Raw genomic sequence first — 24407 nt, forward strand, 5'->3', positions numbered from 1 at the left:
ACCACTGGCTTCCTTTAGCTCTTTACTCCCCACAGCTAAGCCACGTTCAAGGCAATGGAATCTAATTTTCTTGGAGTGCATTTGTCCTACTTTATTTGGGAGTCTCTCCTGGATAAAGGTTAAGAATGATTACTACTAATTGGCCATTAATAAAGAGAAAGACACATCATTGTATGTTTTAGAAATCAAAGTGATACGTACACGTGGGTAAAAGTCATTGACCACGTCTGGTTATGTTGGGAAGCCCTAGTGCCCTGCTCCGCCTCCCCCCTCTCTGGACTCCTCCCTAGACGCCACCGTTTTAGTGGCTCCTGTTTTCAGGCTTTCTCAGGTTTGCTTCCACGTCTGGAAAGGCTGCCTATTGCCTTCTTGCTGTGGGAGAGGAGGAGCCCCCTCTGCCCTCGGCCCTTTGCCAATAGGGCCGCCCTGTGTCGTGCCTTTGCAGATTAGGCTCGAAGCCTGAAATCATGGGCTCCGACCTTTAGTCGTTGTTCCACTAGCCAAAAACAGCTGAGAATTATTTTTAAATGATAAAGTTAATCTGTATAATTAAAATGGTGTTGATGTAAACTTAATTAAAAGGTAGATAAATGTTTTGTGATTATTTTATTGAAAATTTATCGATTATTAAAAATTGATTTTAAGATTTTATAAGTAGCTCATGTCTACCTTTCCATCACTGTGGGAAATGATTTTCTTAATTTTTATGCATTTTAAACATTGATTTACTGCATCATGATTAGGTTATTAAAACACTGATTGTAACCCACTTTTGTATCAGGATGTTTTTTGATACAGGCAGTGACATGTGTTAAATTCTGAACCTTTGGACAATAATTTCATAGAGTGACAAGGAACCCTCTGCAGTGGAGTGGAGAAAGGGCTCTTCTCTTTCACGAGCACGCTGAAGGAAGGAATTGGCTTTATGTTATGAGTATAGGGTTTTTCCATGGCAGTTTTAATTAGCCCTTTCATGTATCGACTTTAAACAAATCCAAACTCAATTTTTTAAGCATCTTCCATTCCAACTCAATTTTTGCTGAGATACTGGGTGGGACTTGTTGGGAGAAGTTATACTATCTAATTTTTCACCCTAATCAAATCTAAATCAAGATTTTAATCATAGATTGGGTAGTCTCCAATATTGCTTCTTCAAATGGCCTTTGCCTCTGCCTCTGGTTACTTGGATTAATTAATTAACTAGAATGAATTAATCAGAATTCTGTGGAGTAGAAGGTCAAATCTGGATGGTCATTTTTTTATAGTCTCTTGTTCCTTACTTATACTTTTGATCCCTTCTTTTATATTTTAGAATAATAAATACTTAATTTATATTCTATACCTTATAATTCTAATATTAAAGTCTCTGCTTATCTGATTCTGGTGTTTGTTTCTTCTCTCGATCTTTCACTCATTATGGCTTGTTACCTCATGCATTTTGTGATTTTCTGTGTGTGTGTGTGTGAGAGAGGGAGAGAGAGAGAGAATTATAATCACTGGAACTTTATATGTGGGAATTCTTTGAGGTTGGCTTGAGAGTACATTTCTTCAGAGAAAGTTTGAGTTTGTTTCTACTTGGGACTTGGTGGCCCTTTCAATTTGGACAACCTAAAATTTTTGGCTAAGACTTTTTTTTTTTAGGCCACACAGTTAATATGAATTCAGGTCTCAAACCCAAGTGAGCCCCCTCCTCTCAAGTCAATGCCCACATGCATTTTTCTTGCCCTTTCTTTTGCAGGGCACTTTTCCTAGTTCACTCTTCCACTGGGTACAGACCTTCTACCGTTCCAGCTTTATGTGTAGATCTTGGAGCTGATCCCATGCCTTGAGCATTAATGTATGTAAATATATTAAATATATGTAAACACATGTGTGAGTGTATAAAGCACTTAGAGCAATGCCTGGCATATTGTAAATGTTCTGTTTGCCATTATTATGGTTGTTGTCGTCCCCCGCTCTTCCTCCCTGTAACAGTTAAAACCAAAGCCTTTGGTTGTTGGGATCAGCAGAGCCCTAAGATAGCTGCAGGCTTCAGCTTTAGCTTACCCCGCTGAGTGTTTGCTTCTCTTTCATTTTTTGGTCTCTGAGGCATTTCTTTAATTTTTTTTCCAGCTCAAATATGCATCTAAAACGTTTCAAATATTTATTCCAATGTTTTCAAGTGTTCCTAGCTGGGGATTTGTCAGGGTGCCAATGAATGAAGAATGAGTTTCGAATATATATCATCTCAAATCTTTTCAAACACTACAGCTAATTCTAGGATACAATGTGCTTGTCAGAAGTGACTGTACCACGGGGTATTGCAGGTATTTTCTTGACAGTATTATCACCTTCTCGTTAGGTGACAGAGTAAGATTACCCACAGAGTGCTGGAATGTTGCCAGCCTGCCAGCACTGAAACAGTCTGTACCTCAAGGATAGCATCTTTAACAGATGGTGCTCACTTGGTATTTCACAGCCAACAGAGGGGCCTCCAAACCTCAAGTGATGGCTGTAGATGTGGTTTCCTGGGCAATGGTGAGAGTAGACTGAAGAAGGGGGACAGTACAAATACCTTGTACGAGAATACCTAGACTGCAGATGGCACCGGTGACAAAGCGTAAAGTCACAGGAATGAGGCATGCCCTGAAAGACCACCATCCACTCTCATTCATCAAACTGCAGGCAGTCAGATTTTCTTCCACTGAAGACTTGGAACCCTCACCTCTGTCTTGACTGACCCACCAAGCAGGGGAGCCTGAGACCAGAGAGGGTGATGCTTTTCCAGCTCTCTTCTTGTGGCTGCCACTATCGCTGTTACCAACAGGAGCAGACCAGTCTGAGCCTACTAGGAGAGGAAAGCAATTTTGCGTGGAGGGGAAGCCCACATAAGTAGTAGAAGGGAGTGGAAGTTTGGCTGGGGGCCAAGGTGTATATCCTGGCCCTAGACATGGGTTTTCGACCCTGTCTGACCCTCATTCTAACCCCAAGAGAGAGCAGGACTGTAAGTCTTATGACAAGGAGGACTGTGTCTTATTTACGACTGTATCACCAGTGTCTAGCAAGAGGTCGATGTCTACTGGGCCCTCAGTATGTATGGCTGAAGGTGAGCAGTGACTTTTGATGAGCAGAAGTTTTAAATTTAATGTAGTCAAAATTATCACGTGTCTTTATTAGTTTTTTTACATGTCTTTATTATTATTGCCTTTTTGTGCCCTGTTTAAGAAATCTGTCCATATCCCAAGGTTACACAGATGTGTCATTAGACTATTTCTAAAAGTTTTAAAGGTTTGCTTTTTGTCATTGAGGCCTTATTGCACCTGAAATGGATTTTTCTGAGTGGCATTAGGTAGGAATCTAATTATTTTTTTCCATAGGTACAATTAATTTTCTAGCACCACTTATTGCAGAACCGTAATATGGTCCCCCACGAACTGCAGTGTGTTCCCTGTCAGCTGTCAAGGTCTGAAGTACACATGTGGGTGTGGTTCTGGGTTCTTAATCCTGCTCCTTGCATGGATCCCGCTTCTTAGTTGTAGTGATTCACCTGTGAATTTCCTCCACCTTTGTATTTAAACAGTCATCTTGCCTGCAGAGAAGGACCATGGTATCTTTCCTATCTCATCCTTTTCCTTGCCTTATAGTCTTAGCTCGGACCTCAGCACGGTGACGAAGGGAAGTGCTGGTGCTGGCATCGCCTTGCTCCTGATTTTAATAGAAACACTTCTAAAATTCCCTTACCCTGCCCGAAATAAGATATTTGCTGGAGGTTTTTGAGAGACGCTCTGTAGTAGGTAGAAGACGTGCTTAGACACTCTTTCAAAGACTCTAAATGACAACCATTTCAGGGCTCTGGGACAGCTGATCAGTATCAGTGTCTCCACCTCCTTTATCAGCTGCTCTGCCATCCTCAGGTGAGTGGTTCGGTTCTGTGGGCTTAGAAGCCTGCCCCGGCTGCCACCCTCACATTTGCATTCCACCCACTGGGGAAGAAGAAGAGGAGAGCGAAGGCACACTCCTTACCTTCCAAGGCGTAACCAGAAACTGCCACAGTCATTTCCACTCGTATCCCTTTGGCCAGAACCTAGTCATGTGGTCAGACCATACCGGGTAGGAAGCTGGGAAGCGGAGTGGAAATTGAGCGGAGTTGACCACATGCTCAACCAGAGTTGCTGGCAAGGGGCAGAGTAAGGGGAGGCTGGGTCCTTCTCTGCCACATGCCCACTTCGAGCTAAGGAAGTGTCCTTCTATGCCTGGTTTCCTAAGAGGTTTTCTTTTTAAATTCTTATTATAAATGAGTGGTGATTTTATCAAAGCCTTTTTGCCTGCATTCGTTGAAATGATCAGATTGTTTTCCTCTTTTAATCTTACAGTTTGATCTATTACAACATTTTCTAATGGTCATCCACCCTTGTAGACCAGGGATTAAACCCAATATGATCATGATGTACTAATGTTATCTTTTGTATGTACTGCAAGATTTAGTTTTCAATATGTTGCTTAGGATTTTTGTATCTTTTTCATGAGTGAGATAGATCTGTACTTTTCCTTTCTCATATTTTCTTTGGTTTTTGTTTTAGTGCTGAATTGCCTAATAAAATGCATTAGCAGTCTTGCCCATTCCCACTGGACTCTCTTCTTTTTCTCTAGCCTCTGAAAAGGTTTGGGCAAAGTAGGACTTACTAGTTCTCTAAAGTTGGTTTAAACTTTGTGCGTAAAGCTTTCTGGGCTGGCGTCTTTGGTGGCTGGAGTGGAGGTATGAGATGGATTACTCATTCATTTTATTTAGTACTTATTGCTCTCTCTAAGTTTGTGTTTCTTTTTGAGTTCATTTTGTTATTTTATTTTTTCTTGAAAATTGTTGATTTCTTTAAATTTTCAAGTCTATTAATATATCCCTGTTCATATATTCTTTTATTATTTAAAAAATTATCTCTGTATCTGTAGTTATAGCCTTTAACTTTTTCTAATTTTAATTTCTGCTATTGTTTATTTGTACCTTTTCTCCTCCTCAGTCAGTCTCATGAGAGGTTTGTCTGTTTTGTCAGTCATTTCAGAGCACCAACTTTTGGTTTTATTGATTTTCTTGCTAGTCTTTCTTTTTTTTTTTTTACATCTTTGTTGGAGTATAATTGCTTTACAATGGTGTGTTAGTTTTTGCTTTACAACAAAATGAATCGGTTATACATATACATATGTTCCCATATCTCTTCCCTCTTGCGTCTCCCTCCCTCCCACCCCCACATCCCACCCCTCCAGGCGGTCACTTCTTGCTAGTCTTTCTGTTTCCTATTTCAGAAATACAGTGACTTTTACTCTTTACTATTTTCTCCCTCATACCTTTATTGTTTTACTCTCTTGTTTTGCTAGCTTTTTGTGTTAAATGCTTATTTATTTCCAGTCTTTTTTGATTTTTGAGGAAATGCATGTAAAACTATAAATTGCCTGTAGGTACTGCTTTGCTACATCCTCCAAGAGTTATGTGCTACTTTCATAGTCATTCACTCAAAATATTTTGTAATTTTCATTATAATGTTCTCTTCACCTCATGACTTATTTAGGTGTACATTTCAAAGTATCCAGACATGTATGTATGCATATATGTGTATGTATATATATATTTTAAGCAACATTTTTGTTGTTAATTTTTATGTTTAATTATAATGTGGTAAGATAATATGGTCTATATGATATCAATGCTTTGAAATTAATGAAGACTTCCTTATGACTTAATGTTTGATTGATTTTTAAAATATTCTATATTAACTTAAAAATGTATATTCGCTATTTGTTAGATACATTTACTATCCATTAGCTCCAGTTTGTTAATTTTGTTTTTTAAACCTGCTAAATGCTTATTAAATTTTGAGTGATTTATCTGTTTTTGATAAAAGTGCATTGAGACCTCTCACTGTGATTGTGAATTTGCTTATTTTTCCCTTATAATTCCATTTTGGTTTGTATATTTTGAGTCTATAGTGAAGGGTTATACAAATTCATGATTGTTATATCTTTTTTGTGAATTATTCCAACGACTGTTAAATATATCTCTGTAACCTATTGCTTTTTGCTTTATATTTGGTTTTTTTTTGGTTTCATATTAATGTTGCTATACCACATTTTCTTTGGTTAGTATTAGCAGGTTGTGTTCGTAACATCCCTTTATGTTCATACTTTCTGTGTGGTAGTTATGTTTTAGGTGTGTCTCCTGTAATCTAAATATAGTTGGCTTTTTAAAAAGCAAATCGAATAATCCATGTTTTAATAGACTTTAAAAATCCATTTGCATTCTTTGTCTCATTATTGGTATACGTGGAATTATTTGTACCACCTTTTTTTGAAGGCTTTTTTTTTAACATGTTTATTGGAGTGTAAATGCTTTACAAGGGTGTGTTAGTTTCTGCTTTATAACGAAGTGGATCAGCTGCACGTATACATATATCCGCATATCTCCTCCCTCTTGCGTCTCCCTCTGAAGTCTTAAAATTTATTTATTGAAGTTCTTTTCTTTCCCCAGTAAAATGGCAACATTTCACGCATGCTCTCTGCACCTTTTGCTTTTTAAAATCGTGGTAAAATATGCAAAACATGAAATTTACCATTTTAACCATTTTTAAACGTATAATTCAGTGACATTAATTACAGTCACGATGCTGTGCAACCATCATTATCCGTTTCCAGAACCTTTTCATCATCCCAAGTAGAAACTCTGTACACATCACGTAGCTTTCCATGACCCCCTTGCCCCAACCCCTGGTAACCTCTGTTCTACTTCCTGTCTCTTAGTTTTCATATTCCAGGCACCTCATGTAAGTGGTTTCATACAATATTTGTCCTTTTGAGTCTGGCTTCTTTCACTAACATGATGTTTTCAGGGTTCATCCATGTTGCAGCATGTATCAGTACTTTATTTTTTTTCAGGCTGAATAATATTCCACTGTATGTACAGACCACGCGTGTTTATCCATTCATCTGTTGATGGACACTTGGGTTGTTTCTGCCTTTTGACTGTTGTGAATAATGCTGCCTATGAACATGGGTGTGCAGGTATCTGCTTGAGTCCCTGCTTTCATTTCTTTTAGGTGTATACCTAGAAGTGGAATTGCTAGATTATATGGTAATTCTATGTTTAACTTTTTCAGGAAACACCTTACGGGTTTTCACAGTGACTGCACCATTTTACATTCCCACCAGAAATACACAATACCACTTTTGTGTTTTCTGATTACCGCTTTTTCTTTGCTTCTTTTTGCCTGATACATGTTTTAGGAAATTAGCCCTGACGGCAAAGTGGAGGAAGTTGAAAGTTAGGAGGCTATCACAACAGTATAGACAAAAGATGATGATGACCTGAGCTAGGGCAGAGATGGTAGCAATGAAGAAAAAATCCACAGATTTAAGAGACATTTCAAACATACGCATTGTAGCAGTTTTTCCACTCATCATTTATTCATTCCACAAAGTATTTTTGAATGCCTGTGATTTCAGGAATAGGGAAGACAGAAATGAGCAAGAGAGTTATGGTCCCTGCCCTCTCAGCACTCACAGTCTAGTGGGGGAGACAGACATGAATAAAACAATCACACACCTGGAGGTCATGGTGGAGAGGAGCAGCAATGGGCAGAGGGTGACGGGGGGAGCTGACCAGGTATGACAGCCAGGAAAGCTTCCCAGAGGACAAGGGGGGTGTTGGATGAGGGGGCAGAGGTAGACTGAAAGTGGGTTGATAAGAGTGTCCTAGGCAGAGGAAGCAGCAGGTGCCAAGGCCCTGTGGCAAGAGAGAGAGGGTACACGGTTCTCGGAACAGGAAGGAGGCCAGTGCCACTTGTGTAGTATTGTTCATTATTCCAAAATATATAAGATAATCTGAATGTTCAGTATAAGGGGAATTATTAACTAAATTATGATGCCACTATAGAATGGGGTATTGTTCAGTCATTAAAATGGCATGTAAATCTATTTACATGTAATATTAACACTCATAACATTATATTGATAAGTAATGAAAGCAAGCTGTCACATTGATTACTGACATTGTTACATAATAAAAGCACATTGAAACAGTGTATAGAATATGATCTTTTTTTAATATATTATATGTAACCAAACAACATGTATTTATTTTAATATGTATAGTTTTACAGAAAAACTCTGAAATGTATTTGCCAAATGCTCATCTCTAGGAGTGGGATTCTGGGTGATTGTAATTTTTCCTTTTTGCTTATTTACATTTTTCAAAACTACAACAAATGTGATTTACTTGTATCAAGAATAAAATTAGCAAAGACATTTCTGAGCCAGAATCAGTAGACTTGGTTAACCCCTTGGATGTGAGAAAAGAGAGAAAGGTAATCGTCAGAAATGACTCAGGGGTCATGTTACTGGGTGGACGGACACCATGAATGCAGGGAGACTACAGAGTGGTCACAGTGAGGGCTGAAGGTGAAGGTGAGGAGTTAAGGTGTGGACACCCTGAGTTGGAGGTGGAAATGTCTGATAGGAAGTGGGGAATGTGGTTCTGGAGCATAATTGTGTCACACACTGCTGAGAGGTAAATGCAGTGAAGAGGTCCTTGCCTTTCTGGTTAAGGAGGTTGTTTGAGAGTTAGGGGGATGGAGAAGATGGTCCGAGCGCAGTAGGTTAAAGAAAGAATAGGAGATGAGGAAGGATAAGCAGCAAGCGTAGAGACCCTTTCTTGATGTTTGGGGAAGAAGAAAATGAGTGTTCGGTGATACACAGCTACAAATCTTCACCATAAAGTTTTAAAAAGTAGAGGGGACAGAATTAATAAATAAAAGCACCCAGCAAGGCGTGGGTGCAAGAAAAGAAATATGCCTAGCTTGGACCTTGGCGAGTAAGCGCAGTTTGACAGGTATAAAATTCTAGATGGTCAGTTTTTCTCTCGGTGCTTCGAAGGTTTTACTCTACTGTTTTCCACTAGTTCCAGCATGAAGTGAGTGGCTAGTCTAGGTAATGTCTTTTCTTCTGGTCTTTTTACAATTTTGTCTTCAATTTTTCTTTTTCTTTGCCTTTTTGGGGTTCATTAGTTTTCTGAAATGTGAGGATCCACAACTCTCAACAGTTCTGGAAAACTCAGAGATATCCTCACTCCAAATAGACCTGTCTTCCATTTTCTCTTTTCTGTCCTTCTGTAATGCGAATCAGACATACGTGAGCCCCTCTAACTAGCAACGATTTCTTTTCATCTCTCTTCCATATTTTTAACTTTTTTGTCTTTTTATGCTGAATCTGGATCTAATTTCTTTATCTTTCAGTTTATCCTTTCTGACTTTTCATTTAGTTATTATTTTTATCCAGCTCACATGCACATAAAGAGCCAAATAGTTATACAAGGCTTATGACAAAAAAAAATGTAGTTCCCTGGCAATTGTTCCTTATTTTCTGATCCCCAGGAACTTTTAGCCCTTAACCAAATCTTTTAATATTTGCCTCCATAAATCTAAATAACGTGCTTGTGTTGCTACTTCTTGGCTTTTCAGTTTGGGCATGATCTCTTATATTTGTGCCATGAAAGATGTGGATTTAGCTCTCTTCCCTCTTGCTACTCACACGTAACCCCCCTCCCAACACACACATGTCCTGTTCCCAGACATCAGATGTACTTGGTTGGATCAGTAGTATTTATTTTTTATGACTATGAAAACACTATTCACTGCTGAGCCTTGATTAATTTTCTTCCTGCACTTCTTTACCTTTCCCCTTGAGTCACTACTCAGTTTTCTAATGCACCTAACACTAACTTAACCCTTGACTCTCCTCCGCTTGTGTAACTGTTCTCTCAACGTGCTCCAACACACTAGGTACTCAGTGAGTTGGTCTGGAGGAAGCCTTTCCTGCAGCCGTCACTGCCCTGCCCTTGAGTGGTTGGTTTCCAGGCCTGCTGCACGGTTCTCTTGGACCCTCCCTCCAGCATCAGGCCCAGGGTTTCCTTTGCTTCTTCCTCAGGTTTGAGCCCCTGGCTCCTGGATTCCATGATCTTCCTCATTTGATTCACTGCATCATTTTGGTGCAGCACGTCCTCCAGTAGCTTCCCGAGCAAGAGTGATGGGAGGGAATGTTTTCAGACCGTATGTGTCTAAAGATGTCGTAGTCTGTCCTCTCACTGACATGATCATTTTGGATGGACAATGGGATTTCCACCTTCAACTAGTGGAATTTTCCTTTAAAAATTTGAAGGCTTTGCTGCATTTTCTTCTAGATTCCAGTATTGCTATGAACTTTTTTCTTGCCCTTGGTATGAAACCTATTTTATTCTTTCTAGAACCTTGTGGGAGCTTCTCTTTGCGCCCCGTGCTCTGAAATTTGGTGAGAGGTGTCTTGTTCTGGCCATTTGGCAGTCCCTTTCACTCTGGGAACCCATGCCCCTTAGCGCTGGGAAATGTTCTTGACTTACTTTCTCCCCTTCATTCTTAAAATTCTGTCTTTCTGGAACGCTTATTTTTTACATAAGTGTTGGACCCTCTGATGCTCCTCTACATTCGTCTTTCTCTATTGTTTTCTACTTTTTTGTATGTGTGTTCTGTTTTCTTATCTTCTGTTAAGTTTTTCATCCCTGTGATTACTTTTTTATTTTACATAATGTATTTTTTGTACTCTGAGTGTTTTTTAGCATCGTGTTCTTGTTTCCTGGATACAATAACTTTTCTTAATCTTTCCAAGGCTATTGATACCCCCTTGTCCCCCGCCCCCTTTTCTTTTCCCTTCAGAGTCTGTTTCTTTAGGCCTCTGTCTTTCATATTGGATGAGTCCCTAAAATGTCTGCAGATCTTTGCCTGCCACTCTGCTCATGGTTAAGAACAAGGCAGAAGGGAGGGGTCTCTTGGTACGTTGGTGGGAGCTTGCTCCCTGTGGCTCCACCGTAGGGTGGTCTTACCAAGCCACTTATCGGGGAATCTCAATGTCAGACTCTCTGTATTTTCTCTTGGGCTAGTGGGTCCTCAGAGAAGGCCTTTCCAATCTCCTGCTAGAATTCTAAGGGCTGAGTAGAAAAACCTGGGGGTCTCAGATTCACCTTTCCCCCCTTTTGTTCTTTAGAATACCCCAGTCCTCAATTGTTTTACCCCAGAGAGTAATTTCAGTCTCTTGCCATGGTGGCGGAGGAGCAGTCAGGTACTGGAAGGGAAGGAGCCTGGGGACCCCCTACCTCCTAAATAGAATTTCAGCCACCTTCACCCCACTTCAGAGCAGCCTGGTACCTACCACCCATTCGTGCCTTCAGAGCTGCTTCTCCACTTTCTCTTGCTAGCTCAGGTTTCAGTGTTCTTGAATCTGCTGTCCATTAACTCTCTCCCCTCTGTTTTCCAGCCTCCGAATCTTCTGTAATTGTCTCCGCTCCCTTCTGTCCATCCTAGTGGTCAGGAAAAACTCTCACATTTTCCCCTTGTTCTCTGCCTGTGTCTCAGACAGTGCTGTGTCTCCACGCTCTCCTTCTGTGAAGTAGATTTGTGGGGAGGTGGCCTTTCAAGGATTCACACTTTATATGGGTTTTTTTTGATCCAACCCCCACCTTCTGTAGCTCAGACTTTGTCTCCTGTCTCCTGCAGGAGCGGCCCATTTGATCCCTAGGACCTGCAGAGGGCCCAGGACAACACTTGGCAGCTACAGAACTCACCTGTCTGGCTTCACAGTTCCTTATCTTTTCACATCTGACAATCTCCTTTACTCTCCTCTTGGTTTGACATGCATTTTGACACATTATTTAAAAATATTAAAATAATAAATGTTAAAAAAATAATAATAATGTTAAAAGAATTGTGTTCAGGAACTCTGTAACAGGAAGGTTTCTGCAAACATCTAGTCCACCATATAGCCAGACGCAGAGGCCCCCCTGCATTCGTTCAGCACTCTGCCAGAGGCACCTGCTATGTGGGAAGCACGCCAGGCCTTCCCTCAGCAACCCTGCGAGCCCGGGAGGTCAGGTGCCAGGGCTTCCTGCCTCCAGACGCTGACTGATAACCTGGATCAGATAACATGGGGAGCCAGTAGCAGAGCTGATGTTAGACCTGCATTTGAAGCTCTTTTCCATGAATCATGCTCTCGGAAGAGAACGCTGTGGGTCTTCTCTAGTCACAAGCTGAGGCCGTGGAGTGGCTGATGAGCCTCCCAAAGGCTCTCGAGGGCGCAGGTTACAAGCAGGATATTTTACATGAATTTTTACAGGAGTTGAGGAAAGTGTCTTGCCCCCGCCCATACTGAAAAGGTGTAAACCTCAGGCCTATTAGGGCCTCTGTCGCACAGCACAAGAGCAGGCTCCTACGAGAGCACGTAAAGCGGTTCACGGTCGTAAACGCTGAGAGGTCTTCAAGGGAAACGCAGCAGAGAAGGTGCTCGGCACTGCCCTTGAACTGCCGGGCACTGCCCGTCTGACTCCAGGATCCCAGGCGCAGGTGCTGGAACAGGGTCTACTCAGCACGCTGTCCTGTGGACTCTGCTCGTGGACGACATGTATTATCACAGTGTGACAGCAGTCGTGTCACACCCGTGTTTCTGACCCAGTCATGCCTCCTTTCTCCACCACTGACATGGAATGAAAGTGACACAAAGCCTGGGCCAGGGTCCGCCTCTAGGTCCCTTGGTTTTCCTCGTAGGCGGGGCCTGGCCGAGAGGCGAGCTCACTTTCAGCCGGGTTGGGATGGTCGGTGGGATTCAGCCGGGTTGGGATGGTCGGTGGGATTCAGCCGGGTTGGGATGGTTGGTGGGAAAGTGGCTCTCTGCTCACCAGCTTACGGTGTTCCTGGGAGAAGGGCGGCGGGCATTAGGGGCAGGAGACAGTGGACGCCAGCGGACACTGTCCAGGAAATTGTTTACTCTGCACATGCCTATTTTATGAAACCAATGATTTTTAACGAGTCTCTCTCTCCTGTGTTGGTCACTGGAAAGCATCATCCCAGTGGATCTAATTTTCACATAAAGAGGAGAATCGCGTAACTAAAAGTTGTGCTGACTTGGCGTGTGACCAGCTCTCTCCCTGTAGGTGTGTGCACGCTTGTTTTTAACTACTCGCAGCGGTGCCTTTGACACACTGTGTTGTTTTATTCACAGGTACTGTGATTGCTTTGCAAGCGGGGACTTTTGCAACAACTGCAATTGTAATAATTGTTGCAACAATTTACATCATGAAATGGAGCGGTTTGAGGCCATTAAGGTAACAAATTTCCATTAAATACGCACATTCTGAAAGCATTTAAAAGTGCATGGGATATTCACAAAACGACCTCCTCAGATTTCTAATTTCAGTATTGGGAAAACCCGAAGTGTTGAAGAGTATACATTAAATAGGACTCTATGCCTGAAGGTGGCGGTATTGACCATGACCAGGGGCTGTTGTGAGAGTGGCAGCTGGAGAAAGACCTTTATTCTCCACCAGCATGGGAGGGCTTCATGGGGGCAGCAGGGTCCCAGAAGGGTCTGGTTTAAGAGCATGGAAGTATCCACATTGTCTTTTTTTTTTTTTTAACCACTTTATTGAAATACAGTTGACCTGTAAAAAGCTGTACATTTAATGTATACAACTCAGTGAGTTCGGGGTTAAGTATACACACATGAAATCACAACCATGAAGGCCATAAACATATCCACCACCTCCCAAAGCTGCCTCCTAACCTTAGCAGAAAGTCAGCCCTCTGCTTGGAACAAAGTGGGTACCCAAGAACAAATTTAAGTGTGTTCAGTAAAGATAAAAGGCTGCTCAAGTCACTGGAAGCAGCAACTGAAAAGGACAACTCAGGTTGTCACACAGTGATCAGATACAATGTCTAACAGTTACAATGAATAGAAAAACTCACTTAAATGCAGTTCGGTAGACAGTCTTTTGGGGAGGGGATAAAGTCTTCCATACAGAAAAGCCTGTGAGTACATTTGATCCATTTCCTTGGAAACTGGCAATACCTTCTACTTCCATTGGCATCAGGGACTCTGCCTTATTTTGGCTAGATCTTTCCCAATTCTGTCTTCAAAAGAGTTAGTTACTAAAAGATACCTAACCATCACTTTTTTCAGGTGACTGAAGGAAGTGGGAACATTAGTGTTCATAACAAAATAGTCATTGCACTTCCACATTTTTAGAGGGCACCCCTTCCCAGAATAGCTACTCAGCGGTGTGAGAAGGGCTCTTTTTCATCCAGCTTTGGCCAAGAGATATTACCTGCGGGAGCCACAAAATACTCCTTCACACCTCGGTGGGAGTTTTGTAGTTCTTCAGCACAGTTGCCTTCTACCACATTGTCGGATCTCAGGTACAGACATCTGTCCTCCAGGACTGACTCTTTAGGCTCCACCCGGTCCGTGTCCACGGCGCGGAGCCGGTCGGCGAAGGCGATGGCTCTCTCCAGCCGTGCCACGGCCTCTTGGCTGCCGAAGTCCACAAGCGCTCGCCGCTCCAGGTGCTCGATCAACTCGGCCGTGACCCGGCGGCTTCCCTGAGGATCGGCCTTGGAGGTGAAGCCCCGGCACCCGCCCGCCAACGCCCGAAGGCCCAGACACACGGCCCGCGTCCACATTTCTCTCCTTCTCGGCCTCCGTAGAGCGTCCTCCTCCACGTTGTCTTGATTTGAGGTTTAGAAATTTGGATTGTGTTATGCAGCAGATAAGCCTGAGTTCAAAGAGTGTAGTCTGAAAAGGCGGAGATGGTCCACTGTGTGAAGAAAGTTGGGTGAAAGCTCTCGGCCATCGTTACTTAGACTGATTTTTATTCTCCTTGGCTTCCCGGTGAAGGGAGAATCTAGGGGCAGACAGCACCTTGGAGAGCCCCGCAGGCCACCTGCTAAAGGCTAAATGCATTAGGGGCAGTTTTCATCCCTTCCCGTGGGCACAAAAGATTACCAGAGAAGGGAGCACAGCCCACCTGCTCGGGCCACGTCTTGGTGCCCTCTCACCTACCCAGGGAAACTGAGGGCCATCCCCTGTGGACTTGAGGCTCTCCTACTGTGCCATGGTTGGTCTGTTTATTTTTTCTAAAATACTTTAACTTGCCTCTTGAATTATAGATAAATCAGTTGAAAATATCAATTTTGATACAGGCAGATCCACAGTTTCAATTGCATCTAAGCTTCAGTATAGTAGCCTTTTCTTCAGGGGTAAAGGATACTGTCTGCAATTAAAAGTATAAAAAGTTCTATCTGAAAAGTGTTGGGGGACTTCCCTGGTGGCTCAGTGGTTAAGAATCCACCTGCTAGTGCAGGGAACACGGGTTCGAGCCCTGGTCCGGGAAGATCCCACATGCCACGGAACAACTCAGCCCACGCACCACAACTACTGAGCCTGCGCTCTAGAGCCCACAAGCCACAGCTACTGAAGCCCATGTGCCTAGAGCCTGTGCTCTGCAACAAGGGAAAGCCCATGCACAACAATGAAGACCCAATGCAGCCAAAAATAAATAAATAAATTTATTTAAAAAAAAAGTGTTGGAATTCTCATGCGTTGCTGGTAGGGATGTAAATTGGCACCAGCACTTTGGAAAATTGTTTGGCAATAGTTACTAAAGCTAAACCTTTGTATGTGCTGTGATCCAGCAGTTCATTCCTAAAGACAGAGCCCCTAGATATGAGTGTACACGTCTACCAGAGGCTTGTACAAAAATGTTCACAGCAGTTTTATTCATAATAGCCCCAAACTGGAAACAATCCGTGTGTTCAGTGGTAGAATGGATAGATCTGTCGGGGTGTATCATCTAACGGGTGACACACATCAATGAAAAACAAAGACCCACAGCTCTGTGCCACAGCCCAGAGAATCTCACACGGTGCTGATGAAAGAAGCCAGATGGAAAAGAATACACACCAAATGGTTCCACTTAGATGTAGTTCCAGAACAGGCAAAATTAAAGCAATCCCAGTCAGAATAGAGGTTCCCTCAGGGGTGTGTTAATGGGGAGGAGTCATGAGGGACCTCGGCATGGGTGGGCTGGACTGTCCTCTGACCTGGTCTGGGTGGGGGTCGCACGGGGCTCACACATGCTCAGATTCATCACGGTCCACCATCCCTCGTGCTGCAGTAAAAAGTAAAAGCACACAAACACAGCAGCCTCACTGCAAAGGCCCTTCTGCAGCGACGGGGACCTCCAGGGCTCTGGTGCCGACCGGATACCCACTGCTCACCTGTGAGGGGAGAGGGAGGACGGGGGCTGCCGCTGTGCCTTCCACGTTGCTCCAGCACAGCTTTATAAAGAGCACGGCCTCACCTTGTCATTGAAAATAGTCTAGATAGGTAGCAGACAGGTAGAAGAGTCAAACAAACAAAGCACGATAAAAAGCCGAGCGTGATGTATGAGAAAGGCACCTGGTGGTTGAGAACCGGGGCTGGATGTGAGCACAGGGACCGGAACCGGATTCCATCACTTGGTCGCTGTCATCTGACCTCTCAGTGCCTCAGTTTCTTCATCCGGCAGACAGCAAGAACAGCGGTAGTGTTCCTCCACAAGGTTGCTGTGAGGATTAAATGAGAGAACGCGTATAAATCACACAGAAAGTGGAACACAGTGCACATTTAGCAAACGTGAGCTGGTATCAGAGTACCGTGATCCCAACTATCTCAGGAAAAGAAGTACAAGAGATGCAGGAAGGAAATATGTCCACATGGACACAATGATTTTCATCACATCTTTACTGTCCATAAATTTTCTACCTTTAAGTGTTCAAATGAATTAAAATGAAATGGGGGGGTGACGCACTTCCTCAACGATGTGAGATGAGGCACACTGCTCGTCGGGCAAGCCAGGTACTTTGCACTGAACATTATTTCTAAGTAATAAAATATATCTTGATGGAGTTTTGCATTTTCTGTCTTAGGCATGTCTTGATAGAAACCCGGAAGCTTTCCAACAAAAAATTGGGAAAGGACAATTGGGAGACGTTAAGCCTCGACACAACAAAGGATGTAATTGCAAGAGGTCAGGCTGCCTTAAGAATTACTGTGAATGCTTTGAGGTCAGTCAGCAATTCCTAAGTATTATTTTTAAAAACCAGCTAAATATATGGCCTAAGTAACTTTGTGGTTAAAAAAATCTTCAGTTTAAAGGGAGAAATATAATTTAATTTCTTCCTTCCAGGGCTTCTAAAAGGGCACCCATCAATCTACCTTAATTTCTCAAATGTGAATTACTCCTTATGAATCAAGTAAATGAGCTCAGGCCTCCTTTGGGAGCATGTTGTCTCCCCCGAGCCCGCCCTGAGTGTCCAGCAGAGGGTGCCCAGTGCCAGGGCCTTGCCCGCCCTGCAGCTGCTCATCAGGGGCTGGAGCTACCCTCAGTGGCCAGCATCTGGTGGCTCCCAGAGGTGGGCCTTTTCCTTGCTGAGCAGGGCGGAGACGCTCTGGGTGGGGTAGTCGGGGCAGCCTTGTCCTCAGGTGAGTATTCACCTGGGTGCTCTGAGCAGGCAGCTCCCAAGCAGCTCGTCTGGCTGCCGAGACACAGTGTGTCAGCCCAGTTTCCTCTGCTGGGCAGTGGCCCATGCAAAGTGCTGATGTCCTGTAGTGTCTGGCATTACAACAGACTAGCAATCTCGAAAAACCTCCTATTCAAAACACCCAGAGGTGCAGAACAAAACACACCCCATTAGATGCATGTCTGAGCTGGAAAGGACAGAGGGAGACCCCCAGGGGCTGAGACTAAGAGGAAACTGGAAACCAGAGTATCACAGGGCCAGCCTTCTGACTGCCCCCAGGCCGGGCCTGAGCAAGGGGTTGGTCCCCATCCCTGAGTGTCACGCAACTGTGTGACAAGAAACAAAGTCCACCCACAAGGAAGCAGGAAGGGCCTCCCCCTAGAATGCCCACCGCAGGCCCGGCCTCGGGTGGGTTTCATGTTCTACCCACTCGCACGTTCTCTGCAACAGCAGAGCCAGCACGACACCCTCGGTGCTGAAGGAGAAGGGTGGTCGGGCTGGAGTGCTATAACCGGCTGAGGCAGGCTTCGATTAGAGCAAGGGTCAGATGGAGCCTTCGCTGTGCTCCGCTGGACGAGGGAGAGACCCCACTCTCTGCTCGGGGCTCACACCCACACCCGCCCACCGGCCCTCGGGGGCCCCTCCCCACCTCTCTTCACATCACAGTCACCTGCCCCTCTTCACTTCTGCCTTTCTTTGGTATGAAAATTGCAGATGACATACGTGCGTGCACACACAGGTATAAACAGTTATTTAAGATCCAAATAGAATTTGTTGGTTTTTGATGAATGGTAGGACAACCCAATTTTATTGAAGCATTTTACATTACCAGGCCAAAATTATGTGTTCTTCTATTTGCAAATGCATCGATTGCAAAAATTATGAAGAAAGCCCAGAACGAAAAACACTAATGAACATGCCAAACTATATGGAAATCGGAGGTTTTGAAGGCGGCCATCATTTGTCAACAACTAAATTTTCAGGACTACCAAAATTCAGAAAAGATAGGTAGGTACTCTGAACTAACCCTCCTGATAGGGGAATTCAAGGTTATTTTGAGAGGAGAGTTGGAAATTCCCTGGCAGTCCAGTGGTTAGAGCTCCGCGCTTTCACTGCCGGGGCCCGGTTTCAATCCCTGGCCGGGGAACTAAGATCCCCCCGTAAGCCGTGTAGCGCGGCCAAAAAAAGATAAAATTTGAGAGGAGAGTTAAAACAGTTTACACACTGGAAAGAAAGCGTGTGTGTCTGTAGGTGGGGGACAAGAGATGGGGAAGGAAGATGCCAGTTTCTTTCTCTGTCTTGACCAACCCTAGATCACACACTGTTACCTCAGAGGGGCGCCTGCTGTCGAATCCGCTTGGTCCTATTTGTCCTCTTAGCTCGACCTTTTTGTCCTGACCGTCTGAGTTACCCCTGGTTTTGTACAAGAGCAGAAGGTCCCTACAGGGCCTCAGGAGGCAACGGCATGATCTCTAGGCAGCAAACACCCGAACCACTCTTTACCATAGGAAGTGACGGCAGAGAGATGTTCTCGGTGTGTGCTGTATTCCTTACTAAAGTGATTATGGAATCCACTTTAGTTGGATATCTTCCCATTTAATTATTTTGAGGTCATATTATACTCCTAGCAGGTCTCAAAGATTGAGTAATAATTTTATTATATATTGGACTAGATTCATCCATTTAAAAAAGTTTCTTTGAGTTCTCTGTGATGGGTCATGTCATGATAAAGTACTGGATATCGTTAATTAATTGATAACATGTAGAAAAGCCAAGTTCATGCTTATTTGGTTAGAGACATCAGAAATACTCATCACTGTGACCTGCAGAGGTCGTCATTGGTAAAAATGTACTGAAACATGGCTGCATCTTCTCTGAAACATGGCTGCACCTTCTGTGAAATTATATGTGAAAACATTGCCTGACATGGGGATGTTGTGTGTCTGATGGAACAGGGGATATTCCATCGGATAGGGGCTCCATACGTTGGAGTCTGGTCTCAAAATGTTAAGACTCTTGACCTGAGGACAGCCCTGTTCTTTCATCTTCAACAAAAGTCATTGTGTATTGCCTTTATAGAGAGATTTTAACCAATCCCAACGTCTATATTTTCATAATCCAACACTTTTTAATACTTTATAGTTTTCCTAAATTTTTTCAGTTTGAGCATGACTTGGGCAACTATCTAGCTAAGCCACAGTTGCCCCTTGAGCCCAGTGGGGAGAGTGGCTGGTCCCGTACAACAGAACCTCTTCAGGGATCCAGGGGGCATTCCGAGGCAAGGCCATGCTGACAGCACGCCCCCTAGGAGGCGAGTCCTCAGAGCCATTGTGCGTCTGTAGCGCAAGTGCCCCTGGGAGGAGGGGCCGGTGCCCTGGGTAGCTGTCCTACTGCCGCTTTCCTCAGGTAGACTTGTGCACAGAGCTTAGAGCAAGGCTGCATGGCTTGTCTTAGCTAAGATTCCTGCTGCTTCGACCGCTGCCCAGCCCATGGGCTTGATACCGCAGCCCAGGTCTCTGGGCTCCTTAGTGGATCTCAGTTTGAGAAAATTTAGGATCTGCCGCGAGAGGGATGTCTAGGAGCTGACAGATTCACTTGACCTCTGTATTCTTCTTCTAAGAGCAATCCTTTATATCATGACAGGTAATATAGCTTCCAGTGTTAGGAAGGCAACATTAGATTTTACCGGTGACATTCTTTACAATGCTTTGACAAACATGTCTCCTTGAATACGAAAGGTATTTAAAAACAGTGGAGTGATTGAACGTGGCCTTTAACTGGTCTGCTTCTGACAGGCAGTCATCCTCATGCATCTCCTGGGAGGTGGTGGAAGCCACGTGCGCCTGCCTGCTGGCTCAGGGCGAAGAGGCCGAGAAGGAGCACTGCTCTGAGGGCTTGGCAGAGCAGATGATCTTAGAGGAGTTCGGGAGATGCTTGTCGCAGATTCTCCATATTGAGTTTAAATCCAAAGGGTTGAAAATTGAGTCAAGTACAACGTGGTGAAATGTGCATGCATGTAGATTTTGTCTCCATATTCTGAAGGAAAACTCGTTTAGAAAAGTTGTTTTAAGGACCATGAGGCCAGGTCTACACCAACAGCTTCATCATTAAAATCAAGCTTTCCCTCTGCATCAGGGTGCCAAGGGGTTACTCAGAGTCTCTGAGGGATTTGGCGATTAAAACCCTCCCTCTGTTTTTGAGGAGGTGCATGACATAACTGCTGTTGTCTGGACCCGAGGAGAGAGCATGTGTTCCTGTGATCCCGGGAGAATTGTCTGCACTAACACTGAGTCATGGAGGGTGGAAGCAGGCCCTGGAGAGAAGTAAAAGTCCATTCCTATTGACTTCACCCTCTCCCGGGAATTTCTTCCTCTGGCGGGTTCTCTGCATAAAAAGCCATAATGATTTTCCCCTAAATTGTTTAGAAACAAATTCTCCAGATAGGCTGCTAAGATACAACTTAAAATCTGTAGAGAACTACTGAATACCTTGGAGAATTTCTGAGTGTAGATGTTTCCCCAGAGTCACAGGAATTACCAGTCTCCTCTAGGGCCGCAGTGAAATGCAGACAGCAGGGTTGGTTTGGTCAGTAGCATTTTGAGTTGTGGGACTGAAAATTATCTAGTTTCTTATGTGTTTCCATTTAAATTGTGGAAAAGCTCTATTATCCAATTAACTTCTCCATAATTATTGTTATAATATTATTATTGTTTGTAAAGTAACTAGTTTGCAGAAATCAGCAGGTAAGATAAGTTATTAAGTTGACTCTCTTTTGGTTCTATTGTAAAAGCAAAGAGGAATAAAAATTTGACATGTCTTCCATTGTTGTAATTAACTTAATAGTGGAAGAATATATTTGTTATGTTTCTGTGTTCATTAATAGTATTGGCCCCTTGGAGAATGTTTAGAAAGCTCATTTACAAACACACCACTAAAAGAAGTGGGGTCATAGGGCCTGGCCACTAGGCACATCAGTGAGCCAGGAGCCAAGGAGTAAGCTGACGATTTGTAGAGTTGTGTTTGGAACAGCCTAGCTCTGACGGGGAACCAAAGCGGGGAGAAGAAATTCTTAATTCTTCTCTGTTTCAACGCCTTCGTGACCCCTTGGGATCTGGGTTCTGTGGCAGAAAGCCGGAGGCAGAGACAAGTGTTGTAGGAGGCGGAGCTCTCCATGAGCAGTGCTCCCTGTTGCTCTGCGTGCTTTCAGTCCCATCAACATCTCGGGGCAGAGCAGGGAGGGGGTGCTGCGGAGGAGCCCACCTAGCCCACTTCACCCTTGGGGGCTGGAAGGGGACTTGGAAACGGGGGGCTTTGTGACTCCTTCTGGGAGGGCTGCCCTCCTTTCCATGTCCCTCTTGGCAGTGCTGCCAACTGCAATACCTGCCGACCACATATAATTTAGAATTTTCTAGTAGCCATATATGAGAAAAGTAAAAAAGGAACAGGTGAAATCAGTTTGATAATCTTTTATTTAACCCCAACACTATCATTTCAACACATAATCAAAATAAAAATGATTGAGATAGTTCACATTCTTTGTATGTACCAAATATTTGAAATCCAGTGTGTATTTTACACTTCTAGCACATTCCAATTTGCATCAGGCACATTTTAAGTGCCCAGGAGCTGCACGGTGCAGGTGTGGAGGGAGGGGAAGGGAACAGTGTCCTCCAGAACTACTTTGAGGCAAACAGCTGCCTAGAAAGACCCTGCAACTAGGTATAGCCCCCTGCAGAGGCCAGAGGCAGCCCTGATCAGCAAGGAAGGTGAGCAGCAATCCTTAGGGCAATGACCCCAGCATTTCAGGGGAGTCCGCCTGGAACCTGGGCTCCTGTGAGCTAAGGGACCTTTGGTGCTGCCTGAGGATACTCAGGCTGTGGCCAGGTACACTGAGCTGAAGCCTGAAAGTTAGGGAAAGGGCATCTGGAAAGGCATGACCCCTGCAGGGATTCTCAATGGAGAGAATTTATTAAATCAGTACAACTTGTAGAAAATTCAGTATGAGAAGTAAAAGCCAAAGTAGAGTTGTGAATAAAGCCACTCTAATGCCCAGAGTTAAAGTTGCATAGGATGACTAAAAAAACATAAAAGCACATCTTTTTGCTTCTGAGAGAGAAGTAATGCTATTTTAGAACCATATAAAAATAAAAATAGTATGTCCTTATTTCTGGGTGTGGCTGTGCAAATTTAACCACCTTGTCATCTTTCTACCTTCTGTGTACTAAATGACATGGGCCACCTTTGTGATTAGGTTAGATTATCTGCTGGGTTTTTGTTTCTCCAGAAATGCAGTTTAGCTTACGTCTTATCTTTTCAAGAATCCGAGAAAAAGTCATTTAAACAAAAATGACACACGCTAAAAGAGAACTAGTTCTCTACTCACACTTCCGACACCAAATGCGTGGTGTTTTTAATTTTTTCCAACACCAACCAATTCTCCAACTCTCAGGTGTCCTGTAATTGAATTGAATTGAATTCAGATTCCACAGGATTAAGGCCTCAGTCCCACAAGACTGCCCCCACTGCAGACACCAATCACACGTAGTGGGTCCCAGGTTACCCCCACTTCTGTCTGACTTCACTACAAACCTGAAGCTCCCATGACCCCTCCTCGGGTTAGATAATTTGTTATAACAGCTCACAGAACTCAGGAAAACACTTTACTTACCATTACTGGTTTATTATCAAGGGTATAAATGAACAGATGAAAAGGTACATAGGGCGAGGTCCAGAAGGGTGCTGAGCACAGGAGTTTCTGTCCCCTGGAGCTGGAGTGCACCATCTTCCTGGCACATGGATGTGCTCACCCACCTGGAAGCTCTCCACACCCTGTAGTTTAGGGATTTTTACTGAGGCTTCATCATGCAGATTAACTCAATCTCCAGCTCCTCTCCCCTCCCTGGGGGATGGGGACGTGGCTGCAAATTACAAGCTTCTAATAATGGTTTGGTCTTTCTGGAGACCAGCTCCCATTCTGAAGCTATCCAGGAGCCCACCAAGAGTCACCTCCGTGGAACAAACGACATCCCTACCACCTAGGATATTCCAAGGAATTCAGGTGCTCTGTGTAAGATGCTCCTACCACCCCTATCATTCAGGAAATTACAGGAGTTTTAGGAACTCTATGTCGGGGGCAGAGACCAAATATATATTTATGTCGCACATGCTGAAAATCTTCTTTCCTATCAGTTAACCACAAGCTCATACACAATACAGAAAATGTGGGAGCAAGCAAACCATCCTTAAGAGACAAGCTTCTATTGGCTGCAATATATCAGCAGGAACCTACTTGTAACCCTCATCGTGGCTCTGAAGACCTTTATCCCTTTTATTAAACCCTGCACCAATACCTAAAACTCTGCCAGGGATTGTCTAGTTTCAGTGGGGTGAAGCTTTTAAAACCACAATAGACAAATTATTGTAAGAAGCAAATATACTTGTTTAAGGAATTGAAGGTGGAATTTTCATCCAAGATAAAAATGGTGGGAGAAGTTAGAGAATCTAGGAGAACAGCAGTTTGAGGAAAGGATAAGGACAACTGGAGGGGAAAGGCACAGCTCATTCTGCAGGTGAAGCTCTCTTTATGAAGGTCGTGGGCCCAGGTGGGCAGAAGTGAGCATTGGGTGGTGTCAATGTTTTGGATTTTGGCCATTTTGATAGGCGTGTGGCCGTATCGCGTTGTTGTTTTAATTTGCAATTTCCTAAGGACACAAGATCTAAAGTATCTTTTCATGTGCTTACTTACCACCTGTGTATTTTCTTTAGTGAGGCATCTGTCCAGGTCTTTAGCCCCTTTGTAACTGGGCTGCTCATTTTCTCACTGTTGACTTTTAAGAGTTCTCTGTATATTTTGGATAATAGTCCTTAATCAGATGTGTCTTCTGCAAATATTTTCTCCCAGTCTGTGGCTTATCTTCTCAGTCTCTCAACAGTGACTTTTGCAGAACAGTTTTTAATTTTAATGAAGTCCAGCTCACCAGTCATTTCTTTTATAGATCACAATTTTATCTTCTAGGAGTTTTGCATTTT

General features: G+C 43.6%; 1 protein-coding gene and 1 pseudogene across 2 annotated transcripts in view; one reads left to right on the forward strand and one right to left on the reverse strand.

Annotated features, from left to right (window-relative positions):
- Positions 1 to 17854, forward strand: part of TESMIN (testis expressed metallothionein like protein) — a 35782-nt gene extending 17928 nt beyond the window's left edge. The window contains exons 4-5 of one of the 2 annotated variants that reach the window (XM_089914376.1): positions 13042 to 13144; positions 16785 to 17854. In XM_089914376.1, the coding sequence (XP_089770502.1) occupies positions 13042 to 13144; positions 16785 to 16982 (301 nt within the window). In that variant the 3' untranslated portion in view covers positions 16983 to 17854. Of the gene's footprint in view, positions 1 to 13041; positions 13145 to 13998; positions 16746 to 16784 lie in introns of those variants that run through there. The other variant, XM_089914377.1, reaches the window with a different exon arrangement.
- Positions 13705 to 14739, reverse strand: LOC149748667 (glutamyl-tRNA(Gln) amidotransferase subunit C, mitochondrial pseudogene; annotated as a pseudogene).
- Positions 17855 to 24407: the final 6553 nt, after the last annotated feature.

The sequence above is a fragment of the Delphinapterus leucas genome, chromosome 7 (genome assembly GCF_059928025.1).
Source record: "Delphinapterus leucas isolate spDelLeu-1000000601 "Yukka" chromosome 7, BTC_Dleu_Yukka2, whole genome shotgun sequence".
NCBI lineage: Eukaryota > Metazoa > Chordata > Mammalia > Artiodactyla > Monodontidae > Delphinapterus > Delphinapterus leucas.